At 38.5% G+C, this 22334-nt stretch overlaps 3 protein-coding genes across 3 annotated transcripts; 1 reads left to right on the forward strand and 2 right to left on the reverse strand.

The window, feature by feature from the left end:
• The first annotated feature begins 1090 nt into the window (after positions 1-1090).
• Positions 1091-9892, forward strand: orc3 (origin recognition complex, subunit 3). Its single transcript, XM_077621274.1, has 20 exons — positions 1091-1294; positions 1370-1421; positions 1506-1603; positions 2613-2751; positions 3116-3220; positions 3288-3472; positions 3573-3700; positions 4294-4453; positions 4556-4669; positions 4817-4950; positions 5644-5707; positions 5786-5902; positions 5985-6064; positions 7174-7307; positions 7409-7500; positions 7584-7681; positions 7752-7893; positions 8545-8661; positions 8810-8889; positions 8972-9892. Exons 1-20 carry the CDS (start codon positions 1271-1273, stop codon positions 9075-9077), a joined length of 2169 nt encoding a protein of 722 aa, XP_077477400.1. The 5' UTR covers positions 1091-1270; the 3' UTR covers positions 9078-9892.
• On the reverse strand, positions 9795-12666 carry LOC144089993 (akirin-2-like). The gene is made up of 6 exons (XM_077621273.1): positions 12468-12666; positions 11987-12167; positions 11743-11874; positions 10801-10950; positions 10416-10487; positions 9795-10313 (listed from the first exon to the last, which is right to left on the reverse strand). The coding sequence occupies exons 2-6, from the start codon at positions 12156-12158 to the stop codon at positions 10303-10305; spliced, it is 537 nt and encodes a 178-aa protein (XP_077477399.1). The 5' UTR covers positions 12159-12167; positions 12468-12666; the 3' UTR covers positions 9795-10302.
• Positions 12667-14839: 2173 nt separating this feature from the next.
• LOC144090024 (cannabinoid receptor type 1B-like) lies at positions 14840-18039 on the reverse strand. Its single transcript, XM_077621313.1, has 2 exons — positions 17889-18039; positions 14840-16253 (listed from the first exon to the last, which is right to left on the reverse strand). Exon 2 carries the CDS (start codon positions 16172-16174, stop codon positions 14840-14842), a length of 1335 nt encoding a protein of 444 aa, XP_077477439.1. The 5' UTR covers positions 16175-16253; positions 17889-18039.
• Between the last annotated feature and the right edge of the window lie 4295 nt (positions 18040-22334).

Genomic DNA, 22334 nt, shown 5'->3' on the forward strand with positions numbered 1-22334 from the left:
GGCAAGTGTGAGCATATTTTCAATGGTGTTAATTCTTTGCACAGATATTTTCAGTATCTTTTCTGTGGAATGCGTGACAAATTCATTCATTCATTTTCCGAAGCGTGGAGGGTGCTGGAGACTATCCCAGACAACTACGGGAACCAGGCAGGCAACATCCTGAATCGCAGGTCACAAAAAGATGGACAGCCATTCACGCTCTCATACCTAGTGCCAATTTAGAGTGTTCAACCAGCCTATCCAGTATGTTTTGGGGAGGTGGGAGCAAACTGCAAACGCAAGCCTGGTGAGAACATGCAAACTCTATACAGTGAGGACTGACTTGGGATCAAACCCTTAACCACAGATCTGTGAGGCCGACACGCTAACCGCTTGGCCGACGAGCCTCTATGCGTGACAAAATGTATTTAAAAAAAATTGGAAACCTTTGTTAAATGTTTTAAATTATGTAAATATTGAGCAACAATAATTTTGAGGTTGCTGTTAATGTATTAAAGGATTATGCAACATGCATATTTCCTACATAATGCTTTATAGTGCTCATTGGATGATTGGTTAGCGCATCGGCTTCACAGTTCTGGGGGTGCTGGGTTTGAATCCAGGTTTTGCATGTTCTCCAAGGGCCAGTGTGGGCTTTCTGCTTGTACTCCGGTTTCCTCCCACATTCAAAAAGCATGCATGATAGGCGGATTGGACACTCTGAATTGCCCCTAGGTATGATTGTGAGTGTGATGTAACAGTTTAATAAATAATTTTAAACTTATTTTACTTTTTTGGACCAAAGTTTTTCTGAATTAAAATTATGCATACCAAGACAACTAGGGTGGATCAGGGGTGGCCAAGTCTGGTCAATATATATATAATATTAAATATTATATATAGATTGTTCTTTGCTCATTGTGGCGATTTGTGAAACACTGATACAATGTGACGTGTTCAACTCCCCTAGTGGTAACTAGTAGTAACTGTATGAAAATGTCTTCAAAGTCACATGTTGCATTGGATATCGCCAAATGAACGCTGGCGTTCAATAGAATGTACACACGCTGGATGTGCCTTACCATTTGGCTCATGATTCTATTACACAAAAAAAGGTTATTGAATGATTGTCTTGGATGTTGTCGAAGACGGATGAGAAACTGAACACAACTTCTTCCGGCAACGTCATACTGCCGGGAAGTAGCAGAAACTGGGAGATAACTGGGAGATGGTGAGAGTATAGGTGGCACTTTACGGCGTTGAAATCTTTATCATACTTATCAATATTGAAATGTCAACTTCGTCAGTATCGACGGTAAGGATTTATGTTCACTCCAGCTTTCACATTTGTTTTCTGGGTGCTTTCTGACACGAATCTTCACAATCCTAGGGTTGTTTTGTTTTCAAGCCAAAAGCCAAGAAGAAAAAGTCCCACAGTTTAGGTAAAGCAAGATTTTGTCTTTTCTGATAAAACCGAGTGGTTATAGTTAACACTTGAATGTCTCTAACTTGCCTTTTTCCGACAGACTATTATTTTACTCATGGTTGTGAAGGTGCCGAGACCAGTGATAAACGGTTCCGAATATTTCATGATCTATGGGACAAGATCAAAACGGAAACAGAGGTATATAACACAATGATACTTTTAAATGGAGTTATAAAGAGAATCTCTGTAGATAACATTTGTTTTAAAATCCATTTGATTTCATACTAGAGCTCATACAGGTGTAATAATTCCATCAGTTTGAAATGTAAACAAATTCCAAAAGCACGTCAGCCAGAAAGGTTAAACCCCCAGTGGGGTCCTATCTTCCTGTTTGGACTTTACATGTTTCCTCCCACATCCCCAATAGATTTATGGGAGGCTTGTTGAATACTAAATCAGGGGTGCCCATGATGTAGATCGCGATCTACCAGTAGATCTCCAAGGAACTATTGGTGGATCGCACGTCAATAACATTTTGATCCCCCCGTCTGTCAATTTCCTTAGCTAGGCTCTTATGAATTTGGCATGTCCACAGTAAGCTTTAGCTCGAATCGAGAGTGGATTTTCACCCCTGTTCCCCGCAGCTCCCATACATTTTGATAGAGCCTTATGCAAGGCATATCATTACATTACATATACACTGTCAGTGGCCTGTATAAATAGATATATCGTGGAAGGTTAACTCCTTGAAAAGTAGATTTTGGAGCAAAAAAGTTTGAACACCCCTGCAGTAAGTCACGTGTGATACCTTTCCACAAATGTGGTATGTTAGAAGTGCAGTTGGTGGCTCATTGAAAAATAGATCTTGGAGCAAAAAAGTGTGACCGCCCTTGCTCTAAATTGTCCCATGGTGTGACTGTGAGCGTCTCATTGTGCTTTGCGATTAGCTGGCGACCGATTCAAGGTGTCCACCACCCACTGCCCATATTTATCTGGGACAAGCTCCAGTACCCCGCGAGTATTGTGAGGATAAGCGATAAAGAAAATGTATGAATGAATGTTAACTGAATAATGTTTTGAGGGTGTTCTGACGAGGTTGGGTGCCTCGTCAAAGCGCTAATGAATATGCGCATTCTCACCATGTACCATGTGATCGGTTTTAAACTGTATTATGTTATTATTATTATTATTATATTTGTGCTGTCAGATTTTACAAGATGAACTCAACCGGCGAACCTTGGACAGTTTGCTGGATTTTACCAGAAAGTGTTCTGCCACCCGCAAACACAATGACTGGGCTTCTCAGATGAGGGCCAGTGAGATTCCCACAGCGGCACTAATGCTTGGTATGATGAGTAGTAAAGTTGATCACTGTATAAATTTGGTGAACCGTGATTTGCTGTTCTAGTCCTGCTAAGAATTCAAAGAACAAATAATAGATGCCATAGATTTCAGTCTTCTTCCGCACTCATTTTGAGGTGGCATACAGCTAACCAAACCCAGCCAAAGAATTACACCATGTTTACACCACAATGTTTTACACTGGTGTGTCTTTTTGCAAGTCTGCATGTGTGTTTCTCTGTATATTGTGAAACAAAAAATACAGCTTATCAAAGATTTAAAACTACTTTGGGGGGTTTATAGTTAGTTGTACATTTGTTTAAAATGTACATATGTTTTATCATTTTGTTATTCTCATGTTCTCACTAGGAGTAAACATGCCAGATCATGACATGACCTTCCAGAGTCTAACTGAGCTGCTCCAGCAGTCTGTCACTCCTCATGTGGCTTCTGTCCAGGCTAAAGAGTGTGCAGGTAAGTCGATTTACGACTTGTTTTTTTCTTGCAAGGTTAGAATTTATTCTATGTGCTCTTGTTTAAGGTTTGAAACACTTAATGAAGAGGGTCTTGGAAAGGTTGATGGACACTGAGGTGGCAGGTGATGGTGATGATGATGAAGAAGAAGAAGAGGAGGAGGTAGCATTGCAGCAGAGTAACACTTCGACCCACAGAAATGTGCACTGCTCCCTAAGGGTGCTCTGTGAATGGTACAAAACGCAAACAAAGGTAGTATCTTCACCCACAACTACAAACCTTTTGTTCCATTTTGTCCATTTTTCCATTTTGTCCCCATTTTGTTTATTTTTATTCTGATGCCGCCTTTCAGAAATCCAGCACTCCTGGAAAAAAGCGCAGTTCTCCGAGTAAAGACCAACATCCCCCACTAGTGATTATTTTTAAAGATTTGGAGGCCTTCAAACACAAAGTTCTTCAAGGCTTCATTCTCATCTGCAGGTAACATGGAACCATTTTCAGTATTTCCATGGTAGAGGGTCGAATTCTTTAAAATATGTGTGTTGCACTGTCAGTGCTGGAATCCTAGTTCAATTCTAGTGCAGCCTTTCATCTCCTGGTTACTGTCAGGTTGCTCCAATCTGAGAAAAGACTTTCAAAATGTTCCCTTCATTTTTCATCCGTGCACACATGAAAGCAGCAGAACACCAAAATGAAAGACAAATAGTAAAAATACAGTATAAGAGAATGTTTATCAGATTAGAATTAGCATTTTAAACATGTTTTTACTCTCCTCTGTAGCGGGTCAAGTTTAAATATCTACTATATGTTGTGCATTGTTCAAGTGTTAGTACCAAATACATTTGACCCAATTCATATTTTTGGAAATTTAAATATTACAACTTTATATTTAAAATAAAATTTGTACATTTCATTTGTTTATCTAACTCAATCAAAAATTAGGCTGGTTATCAGCTGAGTTACAAGTTCATCAAGATGGATAGCACTGTATAATAAGACATAACTAAATTAATGTATTGTCAAATGAATCCTTATAAGTCGAATGGCAACGCTCTTTTCTGTTTGTTGCATAGTCGGTACATTGCGCACCTTCCCCTCATGTTCATCTTTGGTATTGCCACATCGCCGAGCACTATCCAGCACATGCTGCCCCATTCGGTCTCGTCACTGCTGTGCATCGAGCTCTTCCAGTCACTGTCCTGCACTCAGCACCTGGCCACTGTCATTGACAAGGTGCACATTCGTTCATATTGTGCAACAATTACGTCAAAAGTCATATTTTATTCAATTTTTTACAAAAATCCTCATTGATTTTTCTCACTTTCATGTTTCCAGTTAATCCTTACTCCCAAGTTCCCTTTTAAACTGACTGGAAAAGTCATGCAGGTACTGATCAGCATCTTCCTCTACCACGACTTCTCTGTGCGCAACTTCATCAAGGGTGTACAAGTATGTATCCAGTATCCTCTGAGAGCCATGCTGAGCGTCACATTCTGGATTATAATGTGTCTAGCCATTGTTCTGCATTGCTGTTCTCCAGTATAATTACAGTACAGTATAATTATAGGGGCTAATACTATGGATTTTTTTCTTCAGTTGGCATTGCTGGAGCATTTCCACTCACAACCACTCAGCGTGCTTTGCTGCAAGAAAAAGGAAGCACTGCAAAACGTTGCACATCTTAGCCATGAGGACCTAGAGATGATAAGGCAGCTCCCTTCGTTTACCAGGTACGAGGGCTACTGATCAAAGTTTAAACAAAGTCTTTATGGACAAAAGTTAGAAACATGGCTGTTCAATCCTATTGCAAGGGATGGTTTGGGACATCCTTAAACTACAATTTATTTAGGTTCTTTCTCACCTGAGCATAAGCCAATTGACCTTTTCTTTTTTTAAAAATCGAACCAAACGGTGCCTTCCCAAAGTATTTTTACAAACAAGATTCCTACAAGATGGCGTTCCGGTGGCTAAGTGGTTAGCATGTTCTCCCCAGGCTTGCGTGGGTTTTCTCCGGGGGACTCCTCCTCCCACATCCAGAAAACATGCTTAGCTGGCTGAACACTCTAAATTGCCCCTAAGCATGAGTGTGAGTGTGGATGGTTGTCTGTTTCCTTGTGCCCTGTGATTGGCTGGCCAGCGATTCAGGGTGTCCCCCGCTTGGTACCCGTTGTAGGCTGAGATAGGCTCCAGCACCCTCCGCGACCCTATGGTGGATGAAGCGGTTCAGAAAATGAGATGAGATGTGAGAAAAAAAAGAAACACTATTTGCTAATGGTTATTGTATCGTGAGTTATTGTTTTTTTCTTCCAAAGTTCTATATTATACCACCTCTAAACATTTTTGTCCATATATTGTAGCTGTAACATCAATTGACATGACAATCTATGCTTTGAATTGCTCAATATCTTAATGTTTCCTTTTAGGCATGTTAACAAGCAGGAATCCCAAGAGGAGGTTGAACTGTTAAAGGATGATGGTTATTTAAAGGTACCTTGTTCTATTCGTTTCAACACCACACTTAACTTCACTGACATAAATACTCATCCGAGACTTTCAACGGTTTAGGAATTTTGCCATAACCAGATAAAGGTCCTTTATAAATACCACAAGAACTATTATTCCATGCTGAGGTGTCTTCACGCTTTGACCTCGTCGCTGCCTCGCTACCCCCTCGGAAAACAGGCAAGAAGTTGCTTCATCTCAACAAAGCATTCGTTTTTCTAAACTGTCATTGTTGCTTCGTTTTAACATTGGATTACCGTAGATCCGGGAGCTCCATTTAATTTGCCTGGAGAAGAGTGTTTGGGAGACGGAGGATTACCAGTCAGCCATGAAGCTGCTTAAGTAAGCTTGGATAATTAATCTTGCATGTCTTGGTGGTCTATTTAACTGGCTAAAATGTGAGCGTTGACTGTGTTGCAAATAAGAATATATGTTCATCGACCACATTACAAATAGGCGCATGGGCATCCATAGTGTATACATCCCATCTCTGTCTACAATATTCTGCAGTGTTACCAGGGATAAGATATAGATAACAACATTGTTATGGGGAAACAAATCCTAAAAGGTGTCATTTTATAGTTCCCACAAGCTCTACCAACTTGCCTCACATTTATGAGATAATTAACTGTGTTCTTATTTGAATTAATGGTATCAATGGTCATGCCAATTACAATCGAAAATACACTGCAATGCAATAACCATTAAAAAAAACACTGAAATATTCCAATTTTAATTTGGCTGGTTATACAATGTTCTTGTCAACATCTTTAATGCTGTGCAATTACTTTTTCAGATTTTTGACCCATTTTATTTACTAAAAACTGACATCTCCCACTATGACTTCATTCTTTTAAGACTATCAATAATTGGGCTTTATTTCCATAATATTGTTAATAATTGTTGCCATAAAACTGAGATTGAGATTTTGCAAAAGAGTACTTTTAGTGTATAGTTTGTTCTTTTTATTATTTGTTCGGATGATTTTTGTTATAATTGTGTTTTTGCCATGCCCCAAAAACTAAAACAACGATTTGATTTGTGTCTATTAAAGCTTTTTCTTTGCAAAGGCATAGGTTTTTGATGAGTGCAGGATATCCCCTATTTACAAAACCAATGTAACGTGAATTCAACTAGAGTTGTAATATGTATGTCAGATACGCATTAATTTAGTCACAATTATAGAGAAATTGTTAAAGACAAAACAGTGTGACATAGCAACATGAAGTATTTGTAATACTTTCCTTGTTTAATTGAAGACTAAATTGTCTCCATGTTTGTCTTGCCCAAAATCAGAGATAAAGTCTCCTGTGAGGTTAAGGGCATAGAAAATGGATGGGATTATCGCGATGAAAGCCATTGTAACCGATAACCACTAGATAGCGCTAAAGTTAGGATCATAAATCTTTTTTTTCATTAATGTTTAATGAAGTATGTTGAATCCCCTAAAGGATGTTGGCCAAGGATGAGCTGATCACTTTGCTTCAGAGATGTGTAGAGATCCTCCAGCCTTGCAGCTCAAAGAAAATGAAGATTGCCTTCATGGAGCTGGAAGAGATGCTCGGCAAATTTAAACTGTTGGACAGTGAGTTGTGAGAAGCATCTGCTCCATGCTGATTTTTCTATTCACTCTCTTTTGGGCTCACTACACTGGAACATAGATGACTTTCTTTCTTTTACATGCAGAGTACACTGAATTGGTTCAGTGTGACAAAGAGAGTCTCGCTGCTCCTGTGAAGAATCTTAAGAAGATGACTCAACTGTACCAGCTGCAAAAGGTACTATTATGCTCCAATGTAGATCGCTATGTTGAACAATAAAATGATGTAATATTTGATGCCATATGTCATTCTCTCAACAGTCTCTTCTTGAGATGAACACTTCTCGGAGGTCAAAGAAACAGAGTCCTTTTGAAAACTTGCGAAGTGAAGCGCTTGAGTTTATTGACAGCCTTGTGAAGTGAGACATTCATTTTCTAAGTGTGACACCTTCTGCATTTCAACGTGTTCTCTGTTGATTCTCTTGGTAGGAGTCACCTGTCGCCTCCAGAATCTCAGACGCTTAATGAAGTGTACTACTACAGCTCCTCGTCGACTGTGAGACGGCACCTCAATGCTACACCGCGCACGTCCATTCAAACTGCACTTAGCAGCCCATACTATTATCTTCTGGTATGGCAATGTCACATTATATCACTATCAAGTTGATTTTGAGCATGTTCACATATGATAAAATATTGCATGATGTCCAAAAGCAAGATACATATTGAGTTATTTAAAAAAAACACAAAAAAAACCTTGGGTCACTTTTCAGATAATGAAAAACATGCAGCGATAATGACACAATGTTATGTTATTTTATTGGAACTATTACGCTTCGTTCTTCATATAAAGGCATGTTTGCAATGATTATTATTTTTTTTAAAGCTAAATATTTTTTTAACAGAAAAAAACGAAAAGCCATGTAAAGCTATGCTTTTCATTGAACAACAATGACAGGGTTTACTACATTTTTTATTTTTTTTGAAATTATTCATGTTGTTCTGAGTGGCTTGACCCTCTGCCATGTTGCGCCATTTTTTTATGGCTATCCAAACAGCAACCACTAGCATTTACTACTGTAAAAGATAAAAATCTGCTGAGGTAGCATAAGACTTGCTGACATTTTTATCCACTACGATGGTTTAAACACAAGTTTTGTCTTACAGGCGTTTTTCCATTGGGGTTCGGGTCGAATTTTTGAATTATTCTCTCTTTCAAGGACAATGGACATTAGTAGAGTAAAGATATTTTGAAAGTCTTCATTTGAAATATTTTTCTCAGAATGACAGTTTAAAAACTGAGGAAGGGAGCGTCTCCAATGCGGCACCTGACATCTGCATTGCATACAAGCTACACCTGGAGTGCGGCCGCATCATCAACCTCTACGACTGGATGCAAGTGAGTTCAATTGTATTTGTATCAATAACGTCACCTTTGAACTTTGCTCTGGTAACATAAAAAAACAGTTTTTTCCTGCCTGTTTGTTCTGTTGATCAATGTTATTGATTCAGTGATATAACATCTATTTTGGGTTTTCTTTCCCCAGGCCTACTCGACCGTGGTGTCTGCAGCAGAAGGGAATAATCCAGATTCAGAGGACTTCGGAAAAGTAGATGATATCAAACAATATCCTTTCTCAACATGTCATTTAATAGCACTTTTCAAGTTACAGGATCCTGGGAAATATTCCTTAACAGTAATTTTCCAGTGCTCGGTTTATCAGAGCAGTTTCAGAGCTGGAATTTTTAGGCTTTATTAAGTCAACCAAACAGAAAACGGACCATGTTGCCCGACTCACGTGGGGAGGGTGTTGACAAATTGTTACAAAAACAACAGAAGATCCCTTGGAAAGAAAAGTAAAATATTTTTGTAGTTTTCTCCCATTAAAATTATTCAGTGGCTCATGTTTTACATTGTGGTTTAATTTTCTAAAATATTTAAGGAATGAGTTGTTCATAGATGCAGTACAAGATAGCATTTGGACTTATCACAAAGGCATAATGTAATAAATCATAATTAGGTGGCAGTAACATTCACCAACTCCTCTGCAGGATTTATGTATATTCATGGTTAATTTGTTGGGTTCTTTTGGAAGTTTATCAACACCAAAACTAAATGGCTGAGTTATTCTGCGTTAATGTGATCAAATCCCAAATGCGATTATGCCTTCATGTTTTCTTCTAGTCAGTAGTTAAGTTTTACTGCTAAAAGTATAATATTAAGCATTTAGCAGGTCTCTCACGCTACTGATGTTACACACCATTGCTTGGGTGGATTTTCTCCAGGTATTATAGCTCATTCTCACATTCCAAAAACATGTGGCTGACTAATTTAGCCTTACACAATATGACGTGTTGATAGAAAACAAGTCCATAGTGTCCTCCAACTATCACCTAAACTAATTCGCTCCAACTCCTGTCACCCAAATTGATGTATTTTCCCTTCAACTGAAAAGTATTATGCTCAAACAAATTTTGTGTATCATAATTGTGAACATTTGTAACTTTTTCAGTGACTCATGATTCAATAACTCAATGCTTTAAATTAAGTCCTTTATTGTTTTTTTCTGATGGATCCAAAGTTATACTGGTAAAACAAATGAAAATAAATAAAACACTTGGTCAGGGAAGGGATTTTTTTTTGACCTACTTAATGTTTAATTACAAAAAGGAACAAACAGAAGAACGACTGCAAGCTTTCTCTGTTTGACAGCAAAGTCAGTGCTGCTCCAACATATTTACATGTAACAAACAGAAGAATTAACAAGCCAGAAATGCTGGAAATTGTCAAAGTGTGAGAACTGTCAGCAAGAACACGGGTGAAAAGAAAGAAACCGGGTGAGGGGGGCTGCTTACATCGGGAAGCACCGGGTTGTTTACAACCATTTGCCCAACCACAGAAATATGGCACGGTTAAGAAAGTTTCATTTAAACTAAAACTGAATCTCGTAACAACGATGCACGTTTTTAGGTGTCTGTATTTAATCCTTTCTTGAGGTGTCACACGATCCGCAAGCAGTGAGGTGGCAGTCCTGTGCGCTCAGGAAACATCTGGAGAAGAAAAGCAGATGAACTCAAGTCAGAAAACAGATGCGCAACTAAACTTTCCCTTGCGGCTTGGGGATATGAGAACATTGGATGGGGAGCACTCACAGCTTGCAGGTTGTTCTCCAAATCGTCGCATTAGTTGATCGTGTGTGAACTTCACAAAGGTGTCGTATTGTTCTACAATGACAAGATTAAAATTGGATTGGGTGAGATCATTTGAATTACTATTAGAATATATCTCCAGGTGTAACACACAGAAATTGCCTGTCAATGCTGAGAAATTAAGGAAATGCAGTTGTTAATACTTAAAAAGACTCGCTGATTTAACAATAGTAGAATTTTTACTCTTATTGGACAATGGAATGCCTTTATAACTCAAGTTAAAATAAATTGAGGTCTGTCACATTGTTTCCCATGGAATCATTTTATTTTTTTATTAAGGTATTTTTTCAGTGTCGAGTGCTACAGAAAGCTGCGATGTAAAACCAACCTGCTAGTTTGGATGTCATTGTCTCCTCATACTCCTCCCGCACCTTCTCTTCTCGTTCTTTCAGCAGACGTTCACAGATCATCCCAACCTGTTTGAGGGTAAATAGCGGCTGCTCCTTCCTTGTCGGGGAAATACCCCCGGAGGGTGTCGCTGCAAAAGCCAGACAAGCATATTTAAGGTGGTAGTCATATTTGATTAAAAAAAAAGGATAGGTAAAAAATAATTGAGCAAGTGCGCCTTGGAAAAGATATCTTGATATTAACGCAACACGCCACAAAAATTGTATGAAAAGAAAGAATTGAAATCATAATCCGGCCATTGAGGGTTTTTGGTTCTCAAACGTATAATTTGCAATTTTGTCTTGTGTTTACTTGCTTCAAGGGGTTTTACTGTATTTATTGATTTTTATTTACAATGTTTAAGAGGTACAATGTGATAAAAGAATGTAGCTGCACAATGATATTGAGGAATGAAATGAATTTGCTTCCTAATACACAACAGTTGTCAAACAGTTGAAGCAGAAGTAAAAAAAAACATCATGAAAGACTGATTATTTATACTTTATGCTTTATTTTTCACTTAAAATTGCCTCTTCTCTCACCTACACATGGGTGTGCTGATTTGATCACGAGCCATTGAAAACCAATAACTATAGGAAAGAAAGTGGTATGGTGAATAATATGGTTATAATTGTATGTTTTTGTCTGTTTTGGCAGGTCACTCCGTGGTGTGGCTTTTTGACTCTTACAGTTGAAAATGTTGCTCTTTGAATCTAACTTGTTCCCAAACCCCTTCAAAGGATCTAAGGATTTTGGGGGAATGAAGCCATGCTGAAAACTTGCCTACCGACTGAAATATGCTTCACAATTTTGACAAGATCATTCAAAATGACTGTACGCTGCAATAAACAACGTATTACATGTTGGAAATGCCTTGACCAACCTGACATGGTGGATAGGGATGGAGGGGATTCTGGAGAGCAACAGCACTCTTGTGGCTGGTAGCCTCCTGCCTCTAGATGTTTCCTTTTTTGTATGCGTTTGTACTCTTGCTTGATGCTGTGGAGGATTTGTTCTAGGGCAAACGACAAAAAGAGGGGTGGGCAACACATATTTACTTCTCGGGGCTGAACAACAGGTTGCTTAGGCCTGTGGGCTTAAACTTTGCTAGCTCGTAGGAAGATTACCTGCGCTCAGTCGGGATGTCGATTCCCCAAATGGCGAGGGTTCCATGCTCAGATACTTCCTGGGGGACGAAGACGACGGAGACACGGGGACGCATCTTCGTCTTTTGGGGGAGGCGGGACTCAAGAGCGGATCGAAATCCATGGTCCTTTTTAGGGTAGCTCCACACGCCATTGCTTTAAACTGATCAAAAAGGAGGAAGACGTGTACAATCAGACTCAAACTCAAGAGACTACATATTGTCAGACATTTACAGTCGTGAGATTAGGGATTTGCCGTCGTAGACAACTTGTCATCGTGAAATTCTTAGCTAAAACCACACAGCGCCGCTTTATCGGGTACATGATAATCATGTTGCGCAGCTGAGCCTTTAAATAGGTGCTAACACGCTAACGTTAGCCCCAGCGGCTAGCTACTAATAACAGAAAACAAAGCGAATAGTAGCTATAGCTGATCGGTTCTACTTTTATTTCCAGGTCTTACCTTTTAGAGGAGCGTGTCTTGTCCAGCCGTTGATTTGTCTTTAAAGTGTTGCTTCCTGAAAAAAAGTTGCGGAAGCTCGCAGCCCAGCAACGGGCTGACTGCCTGAGATAGCGGTGCTAGCGTTAGCAGCAGACGCGACTCGGTTGCTTGTTGTCGATACGATCGGCGTCCCTGAACTGGTGACGTATCACATGACCTCACTGCAATGCATTCTGGGGCTTGTAGTAAAGAGTGCACTCAAAGATGGACGACACACGGTGTCTGTTGTTTTAACTTCTTTAAATTCTCTGACGTGGCCACCTCGCGTTTTCCCGGTGTTTTCCCTGACATCGTGAGCAAAGTGACTTTAATGTCAATAGTCTGGTATTCAAACGTGAGTAAAAACGAAGTATGTGCGTGTGTAGGCACAAGAGGTCAGTATTCGACTGAATTTTATGTTTCAGTGAACTTCCAATGTTTTTTAACTGGGAGGGCTGGAATGGTTTCCGCCAGTACCCTCACTTAAAATAGATTAGATGAAAAGGCAGCGAATTAGCTAAAAATTAAATAATTTCCCCAACTTTTATAGGAGTGAATTTAAGTGTGGATAGTTGTATGTGCCTTCCGACTGACAGACATTCCTGTGTGTACTGCACTAAATTAATGTAGAAAATTTACCCTTCATTATTTAGTTTATGAAATTGCCATTCATTATTTAGTTATCTTTAGGGTTTTCTCATTTCTTAATATTTGTGTTATATGAATAAGTTCTGGCTTTGGTGTGGTCTTTATATTGGTATGTTTGCAAGGCCCTTGTGGTATTTGCATTTTCTCTGTGTACTTGTTGAAGTGTTATTATCAAATAAAAATAATCTACTGAGAGTCACACAGCTCAACAATTATTGAAAAAAATGAACATTGTGGATCAGCATTCCTAAAAAAAACGATATCACTGGGGAAAGAATCCGGCACAGGGTGCATAATTCAATAGGAATACGTATAAACAATGTAAGTATAGACAAGTATACACTCGTTGCATTTACCATGCAACCTGTTAGAATACGGACTTGAAAGTGGCTCAGAGGAGGAAAAAAGTACCGGATAACATTCAATTTTACTGATACTGGTATTGCTAAACAATATTTTCAATTGTGGTGTCATAAGTGTTTCAAAATACTGTAAATATTTATGTATGTAAGGTTAATCTTTTATCTGTATTCAGTACACAGTGACTTGCTGTACTATATTAAATATCATTTACAGTCTACATTATATGTATGTTTGAAAAGTACCTAGCAAGAAAAAAAGTGGGAACCCCTATTTTAAATTCTCTTGTGGTGTGATTCCAATTGTGTAATATACTCAAATGCTCAAGAAAATTGCTGTCTTGATTATTATTATTTTTTATACAAGTACACCCCTCCCCATGCATACAGGCATAAATTGTACTATATTATACTGCAAGTAGATACACATGGTTGGTGGAATTTCATGTTTTTATTATATAAAGATCACCTGTTGTTTTCACAATATTAAGTGTAAGAAAAGTGCGCATTTATCAAGGACATAGAAAAACACATATTTACCAAGGACGTAATGGCACAAAGAATGATTGACATCAAAATCACTGTGATTTTCTCTTTCAATAATTTTACAAGCATACTGAACATACTAGTAAATGCTGAAAATTTCTAATATAAAAAAATCTAGGCATATTTTAGTTTTTCTTTTTGCAAAACATACATTAAAATTCCACAGTTAACGAGTGGTAAAATGCCAAATACATCTTAGCTACTTACCTATAACTCCATTCAAATTTTACATCCTAGTTTCTATCAAGTCATTTAGTATTGCAGTTTTCCAATTAACATTTTGGACAATAGCCACACTATTGCCATGCCATGTGTTAATTGGTCATATACTGCATGTCTCCACAGCGGTGGTCCTGCATGTTACGCAATTGTAAGAACAAAATCTCAAGAGTATCACAATATTTCACCCACAACAATAAACGAAATAGATAAATAAATAAATGAATAAATAAATAAATAAACTAAGCATATTGCATTCATTAGAAACACGTCCAGCGCCCAACTGGATCCAATAAAATGTATATTTTTTTGCAAAAAGGGGGCTGAATGTAAAACGTGTGACGAGTGTTGATAATTTTTACTGGGAAAATAGAAGCCTTGTTTTTCCTTTGTCCATTCCATATATGGATAGTGCATGCATACCGCAAGAAGCAACTACAGAGTTCATCTTCAAAGGAATCTGACTGATTTTGTCATAATCAAAGTCAATCTCCAGGATTCTTCAGCCCCAAAACAATTGCTGAAAGAGTAGTCGATACTACACATTAGTCATAAAACCCTTGGGCCACAGTCAAAAGGCAGTCACACTGAATCTGCACTATCAGTTTGATCTGTCACTCCAGAAATATAAACTTGCGCCACTTTAACTCTGGTCGTTGTACCGCTGCTACTGCTATCTTTTCCCCTGGCGCTCCTGCTGTTCCAGTCACTTTCCCTGCTATTGTTTAAAGTGTGGGCACTTGCCCCACACAGGCGACAGATATTCCCGAAGGCCCTGCGCAGGTCCTTGCTCCTCATGGCGTAAATGACAGGGTTGACGGTGGAGTTGAGCAAGCATAGCATGCTACAGAAGGCGAACACAGTCTTGATGAAGTTATTCACTTTGCCCAGGAGGTCGTACACCATAATGGTTAGAAGGGGGCCCCAGCAAAGCATGAGAGCCGCCAAGATGAGGATGAGGGTCTTGGCCAGACGGAGGTCCATGCGAGCCTGCTCAGGCCTCACTGTCTGAACTTTTGTGCCCTCTGCTGTGTAGACAATGATGCTCCTCTGGGAGGTGCGGTTCAGCATGCGGACAGCATGGTGGTGCGATTTCCACAGAATGAAAATGTAGGCGTAGATGATGAATATCAGGAGGATGCTCGTCATCCCGATCCAGAGCATTAGATACCTCTGATCTATGAGGGGGAAAATATCTGAGCATACTGAGTTGAGGCGTTTGCAATTCCAGCCCAGCAGAGGCAGCAGCGAAAACACAATAGACAAGCTCCACATTACGCTGAAAGCAACGATTGCTTTAGTTTTGGTCACGATGCGTTTATACGCCATTGGCCTGTGGATGGAGATGTAACGGTCGATGGCGGTGAGGAAAAGGCTGCCGACGGAGGCAGTGAATGAGGCAATGACGCCAGCCAACTTGAAGAGGAAAACCTCAGGACTGTCTTTTCTGTGAAGAATGTGGAAGTCCAGGAAGCTGTAGACAAAAATGATGCTCCCAATGAGGTCCGCCACAGCCAAGCTTCCTATAAAGTGGTAGGATGGTCGGGATCGTAGGGTCTGTGATTGCAGGATGACACACAGCACTACCAGGTTCTCCAGCACTGTGAATGTACCCAAAGTGAGGGCCAAGATGGCAATGGCCAGCTGTTGGGCAGGAGTCAAGATCATAAAACACTCCATGTTGTCCACAAACTTCTCCTCGCACTGTGCTGATATCTCATCAGTCCCATTTGTCAGCAGAAAGTTAGAGATATTGGTAGGGACAACAGGCATGAAAGTGCTGTAAAGGACCTTGTTTGTGTTACTAATGGATGCAGAGTGTATTTTTTCAGAGCGGAATCCATGTTTGGATGAACTGTCTTCATAGACAGCATCATTGGAGCCCAGGTATGAAACGATTGTTGTCAGAGCGCTCATGGTGGTACTCGACAACCTTTGCTGCTTCTTGATTGGGAGATGGTGTCAAGGAAGGTCAGTGGACTGCTTTGCAAAAAGTCTAAAAATTATAATAGAAAAGGATTATATTTTTTCATGCAGAAATGCATTATAAGATCATGTCATTCTTTAAAATACTGAAAACTCCCATACACAGGAGATACTTTAATTTGGAGAAATGTATAGTAACAGTACAGTATATAATTTTTTTGTGCTTTAATCACAGTGGAAGTGCATTAATTATTTGGTATTTTTCAGAATATTTTATGCTGATATTTATATATAAGAAAAAATGAACATAATTAAAAATATAATGCAGGCTTATATTTTATATTAAAAGTCTTTTAGCTTTACTAGCAATACAAAAACAATGTCTGGTAGACATTACCCTACATACATCAACAAAAAATTTTAAAATCACGATTTTCTTGGGCAAAAGTATTTGAAACTTGTTCAGATCAGATTCAGCTCATCTCGATTCCACCCCCTTGATTCATATTTTATTCCTATGTGAACACCTGTTGGTGGAGTGGTTCGTTCGCCAGACTTCAATGCGAGCTGTATGGGGTCAGTTGCTGCTCAGTGAGACTGTGATTGCAAATCGCTGTCTGTCTCTGCTCTACAACTGTCTGGTGAACAATTTAGGGTGTAGTCCGCCTTTTACTCAATGTCAGCTGGCACAGACTCCAGCACCCAGTAACACTTGAAAAAAATAATGAATGTAAATGACAAATTTGAACCGCGTGATGGCATAGATTCAAAGACACAGTTGAGATCTTTCCAATTATTTACTTTAAAAGTACCCCATAATGCATGTCAGTTTTCCATACTATAAACTTTGCCTACACTTTGCCAAAGAACATTAACCGGATAGAGATTTCTCAAGATCATTAAATTTCCTTGTAAATGCAGATTTCGTCACATCTTTTGCATGTTTTCATTAAAGTATTTACTAATGATGAGGTTGTTATCGTGTCCTCATAAATACAAATGAGACAGACAAAGCAATATGTTAAAGTGTGAAAAGATGCATGATAATGTCATTGTATTTCCTGGGGGTGAATCAGTGCAGCAGCCATCTGACAGTTGAACAGACAATAGTGAGAAAGTGAACAGTTGATGACAAGGATGCGTAGCCTCAGGGGAAATCATTGCATTAAGTATGTAGGACAGCCAAGGCTTGCTTATCAATTAAAAGGAGGTCATTCAACATGAGGGGTTTTTAATTCAACAATCATCACTTTAATGAAGTGTCAAAATGTCCACAGAGCCATGTCGATTTTGGATGAATTCAATTAGTAGAAAATATGTTTTTGCCTAAAACATTGTATGGATGCTTTATTTACTTCTGCATGGGTTAAACATCTTAATTTTAATTTTCCCATTTTCCCCTCCATTTTTTTTTAGAAAACACACAAAAATATCACATTACAAGGTAAAATAAGAATTGCAAGTTACTGTCAACTTTGAGGTTTTTCAATTCATCCTTTCATTCATTTCATTTTTCATTGGTTCCTGAGATGTATTGTTAATATGCTATAATAATAATCATAATCATCAATACAGGAGCAATCTAAAACAATTGTAAATACTTTTTAAAAACCTTAGCGCAAAAGAGTACCCAAAAGCTCAAATTTGATGTAAATACTTATCAAAATGCAAACAAGTTCTCAAATAATAACATGCATCCACATACCTGACTTTGCGCATGTCCATAGCTTACCACTGATATAAAGTGATTTATTAAATTAATAAACTTAATCCACCACAAAATAAATGAACAAAAAGGCACTTCAGAATTTTTTTGTGGATCACTTGTCTGTTGTTTAGGTTGACTCAGATGAGGATGTCAGTAGAAATAGATGCAGGCAGGCATCTCATGGGGATTTGTGGGTGTGTAAGTGTCTTTTTGTGTGTGTGTGTAGTCACGTGGTATCACTTGCACGTAAGGCGAATTTGCGCACACACCCTTTATCAGTTTGGCACCCAAACTACCTTGTTATTAAAAAAATTAAGGAGGCAACCGCATGCACACATGCATAACGAATAATGGAGTTAAAAAATGAAGACCCAAAATATTTTTGTTGTCGAGGATATTTTAGTGGATGAAAACAAAAACAAAGAATAATGTAATCGACACTTGTTTTTGTAATTGAGGACATATGAGATGAATTTACTGGAGCTTTTGACAGAAAGAACATGAAGTACAGTTAGGCATATCACAATCCAATAATAGGTAACCTTTTTGACAAGGGTAATGTAATATTACTCATGTTCTGTCATAAGCATGTATATATCCAAAATTCTTCTGTAAACAAAACACATTTGAGACACGTGCTTTGAGTTTCTTCTACCCAAGCTTCCATAATATACTACACAAATGGATCAGAGAGTAAAATGTGTTTTTATTGGCGAGAATATCTTCACAGTATGTGTGTAACTAAGTGAAATGGGTTTATGGAGGGATTAATTCAACCAGTAAATTAAAATAACAGGATTGAGTGTTTTGGCAACAGAGGTACACTTGTTAAGATTTGTACTGCCTACAGTAATTAGGATTGTAATTGAAGTTTCGAAATCAAGTAAAAGTGACTTGCTTCAACATTTCAATTTATGAACATTTATTGTTGCATTTTTTTGTGTTCCTGATTGCTCTCTGACTAAAAATTCGTTTAGCCTTGCTACACATTGAAACCGCCTTTCCATTTCTGTCATGTGCAGCTGCACAGTTATTTCCACTATTTTCTTCCAGCACCCTCATTGCCCAAATTACATGCCTCTTGTCATGGATTGTACATGCCATGTGGTGAACCAGTTAACACACTTGCATGTTATCCTGCAGAACTGTTAATAACTCGTGACACTGTCATATATGTATATACATACATATATATCAAGCCAAGTTATTGTCTTAGTAAATCATTGTGTCAATTCAAGGTTTATGCATAAATGCTCTTTAACAAAACAAATGGCTGAGTGTTAAGACCTACCGTATGCATGCATGTACATCTATGTGTGTGTGTATATATGTGCTTATATATGTATCTGTATGTATGTATATATATGTGTATGTCCGATTATTATTATATGTATATATTTCAGCAACATGCTTATTTATTTATATATTCATTCATGTATTTATTTATTAACTTACTTATTACCTATCTATTTATGTCTAAAATGCCTTTCCTATTTCTGCATCCTCACCCTCTTGCTACTGTGACAACGAAATTTCCCGAATACGGGATGAATTAAGTTATCCAATCCAATCCAATCCAATAAAAAGAAGGCTGTAAATCAAGTTGTTCTTGAGATGAATAAGATTATTCTTTGACATTGAAAACACCTACTTATCATATCAAACACTATGTGGAGTTATCCATAATAACAAACAGCATCATCATTTCTCTCAGGAAGACATAGTATTCTCAACAAAATGCTGTATAGCAAGTGATCAAAGTTTTGCGATGTTCTAACATTGATCGCTCTGAGAAGTGGATGCCATTAATTTGTTTGTCTCTGTCAGTGAATGCAGCAGGCATCTTAGCACAATTGATTTTGTTAGCTTGCCTTTGAACCGGTCAATATTCATTTGTTTTTTTGTTTTTTTAGTGCTATCACACATTTTTTTCCCTCTTTCTAAGGAAGAAAAAAATAGTGGATTTCTGCAGCTTTGCAAAACAAACCGTTGTACGACCACAGATCCGTTCTTCTAGACAAGTGGTTACTATGTGCAATCATCGCTGGATACAATCCTCCACTCATCATGGTACTAGAAGATACACTAAAGTGGACGCACTGTCTCTGAAGTATTTTTAAGGGGTTGGCAAGGGAGATGCTATGGCTGTGATCTCTTAACTAGCTCTTCAGACGGGGGAAAAAATACATTCAAAATAAATAAAGAAATTTGGTCAATGCCGGGAGTACAAAACCTAGCAGGTATAATGTAATCTGATATGTACAAAAAAAACTTTTTAGTGCATATTGTTTGTTCTGTTGGTTAATAATGAATGATAATATCAGTATTTCTTCTCTTTCAGATAAAATCGACAAAGGTCAAATTCTTGGAATTACCCTGGCTGATCAGGGTTATGGTGGGCTGAAGTTGAAGGACTTATGATGGAGAAGGGCCGATCAGAATTCATTCATTCATGCATTGATCTTCCATACCGCGCATGTTCGAAAGGTTTGCAGGGGATGCTGTAGCCTAACCCGGCTGACTTTGGGCGAAAGGCAGACTTCACCCTAGACTGGTCGCCAGTCAGCTGTAGAGACAAACGAACATCCACACTCACAATCATACCGCCACCAGTGGGAATCGAGCCCACGCATGCCCGCATCAAAGTCAGGTGAGTGAACCTCTACACCTTTTTTAGTCTGGTTCCCCATTGGCAAGTCCGTTTTGGTATTTTGCAGTTTGAAATTCAATTACATTATTCAGTCAATTGTATAATTACATTTAATTATTCATTTATTTGAACAAAGTGATGATTCCAAGTATGAACAGATATACAGGGGACAAACCATCAGCCTAGTATCTGTAATATGAATGAATTAAACAGATTCATAGACGCGTAAACTAAAATTGTAAAACTACTTATTTGGTAAATAATTACAATGCAAAAGTAGAATTTAGGATGAGTTTTCATTTTTCTATACTGGGTATGGTATATGAAATATAACTTTTCTTAACACAAACTACACAATGGCTACACAGTTTATATGGTATTTTAACACTGTATTGTAATACGCAAGTTATCATTCTATCCGTCTCCAAATGCTGCCTATCTAAATATATTCCTGATGACCTTGTGCATTATGAACAGGACCGCTGTTAACTAATCTAACCATCTATCTGAAAGCAGAATAGCTGATTTTCTCACACTTTGGCCAATAGAAACCATGCATCTCTTTCATGCACCATTTAGTCACATTAAGATCTAGTTTATCTGAGCTGAATACAGGAGTAATCACAAAGACTTAGCATGCGGTTCAGTGGATGCTTTCTCGTGGAAACACTATGCAAATGAGTGCTCCGGGCACACAGGCACACACACACAGCTCCAATTTAAGATCATTCCTCATATATTTGGTCCAGTGTTGGCATCAGTAAGCAGGAGCACTTCCAGAGTTCCACATAATGATCGGTTTGCCTGCTAGGGAATGAAATCATGATATGATCATGAAATGTTGCACGAATAAGAATTGGAAAGTTTGAGGCCCCAAGCCATTTAAGAGTTATTCCTCCATGAGCCAGAGCAACAGTGTATAATCTGTTTGGCCTGGACGCAGGTGCAGAGCTTCCCAGACTGACAAGAAACCCAAATGGGCTTGACTGCGGTGACGCAAACGTGGCTTTGCCAGAAACCACTAGGCCCCTTTCTGTCAGCTACGTGACAACTTACATGTGAAATGGAACGTGTGTTTTCCCCCCTATTGTTTGTAGATATACATTATACTATAATATTTTACCTTTACAAACATATGCATGAAATTTCAAAACTGTCATATAGGTGATAAAATGAACAATATCTTTATTTGGGAACAGATTCACATGAATGCAATACAAACAAGTGCTATGCCAAAAAGACAGCTGCAATTACTAACCAATACAACAACAACAACAACAACACCTCTAGTGCATTTCAGGGGTGTCAAACTCAGTTTGGTTCATGGGTCACATTCATGCCAACTATATCTCATGTGGGCTGGACTGATTATTTTTTTAGGTAAGAAGAAAGTTAACTTAAAGCTGTCTGATGGTGTAGTGGTTTACTCGCCTGACTTGGGTACGGGCAGATTCCCACTTGATTCCCACTGGTGGTGGTGTGATTGTGAGTGCGAATGGTTGTCTGCCTCATGGCTGGCCACCGATTCAGGGTGTCCCCAGCCTCTGGCTGGAAGACAGATTGGATAGGCTCTAGCACCCTCTGCAACCCTAATTGGGATAAAGCGGTTCAGAAAATGAATGAATGAATGAATGAATAGTTATTCATAAAGAGCAATAATGTATTCTTCCGTTTTCATCATGAAAACACAGCCAATATGTTCTTCAGTTCCAGAATTGTGTTAACATGACATAATAATGGCTTTCAAATTGCTTTGGAATTTTGGTTCCTGATGTTTGGTAATTGTGAGAGGT

The sequence above is a fragment of the Stigmatopora argus genome, chromosome 15 (genome assembly GCF_051989625.1).
Source record: "Stigmatopora argus isolate UIUO_Sarg chromosome 15, RoL_Sarg_1.0, whole genome shotgun sequence".
Classification (NCBI taxonomy): Eukaryota; Metazoa; Chordata; class Actinopteri; order Syngnathiformes; family Syngnathidae; genus Stigmatopora; species Stigmatopora argus.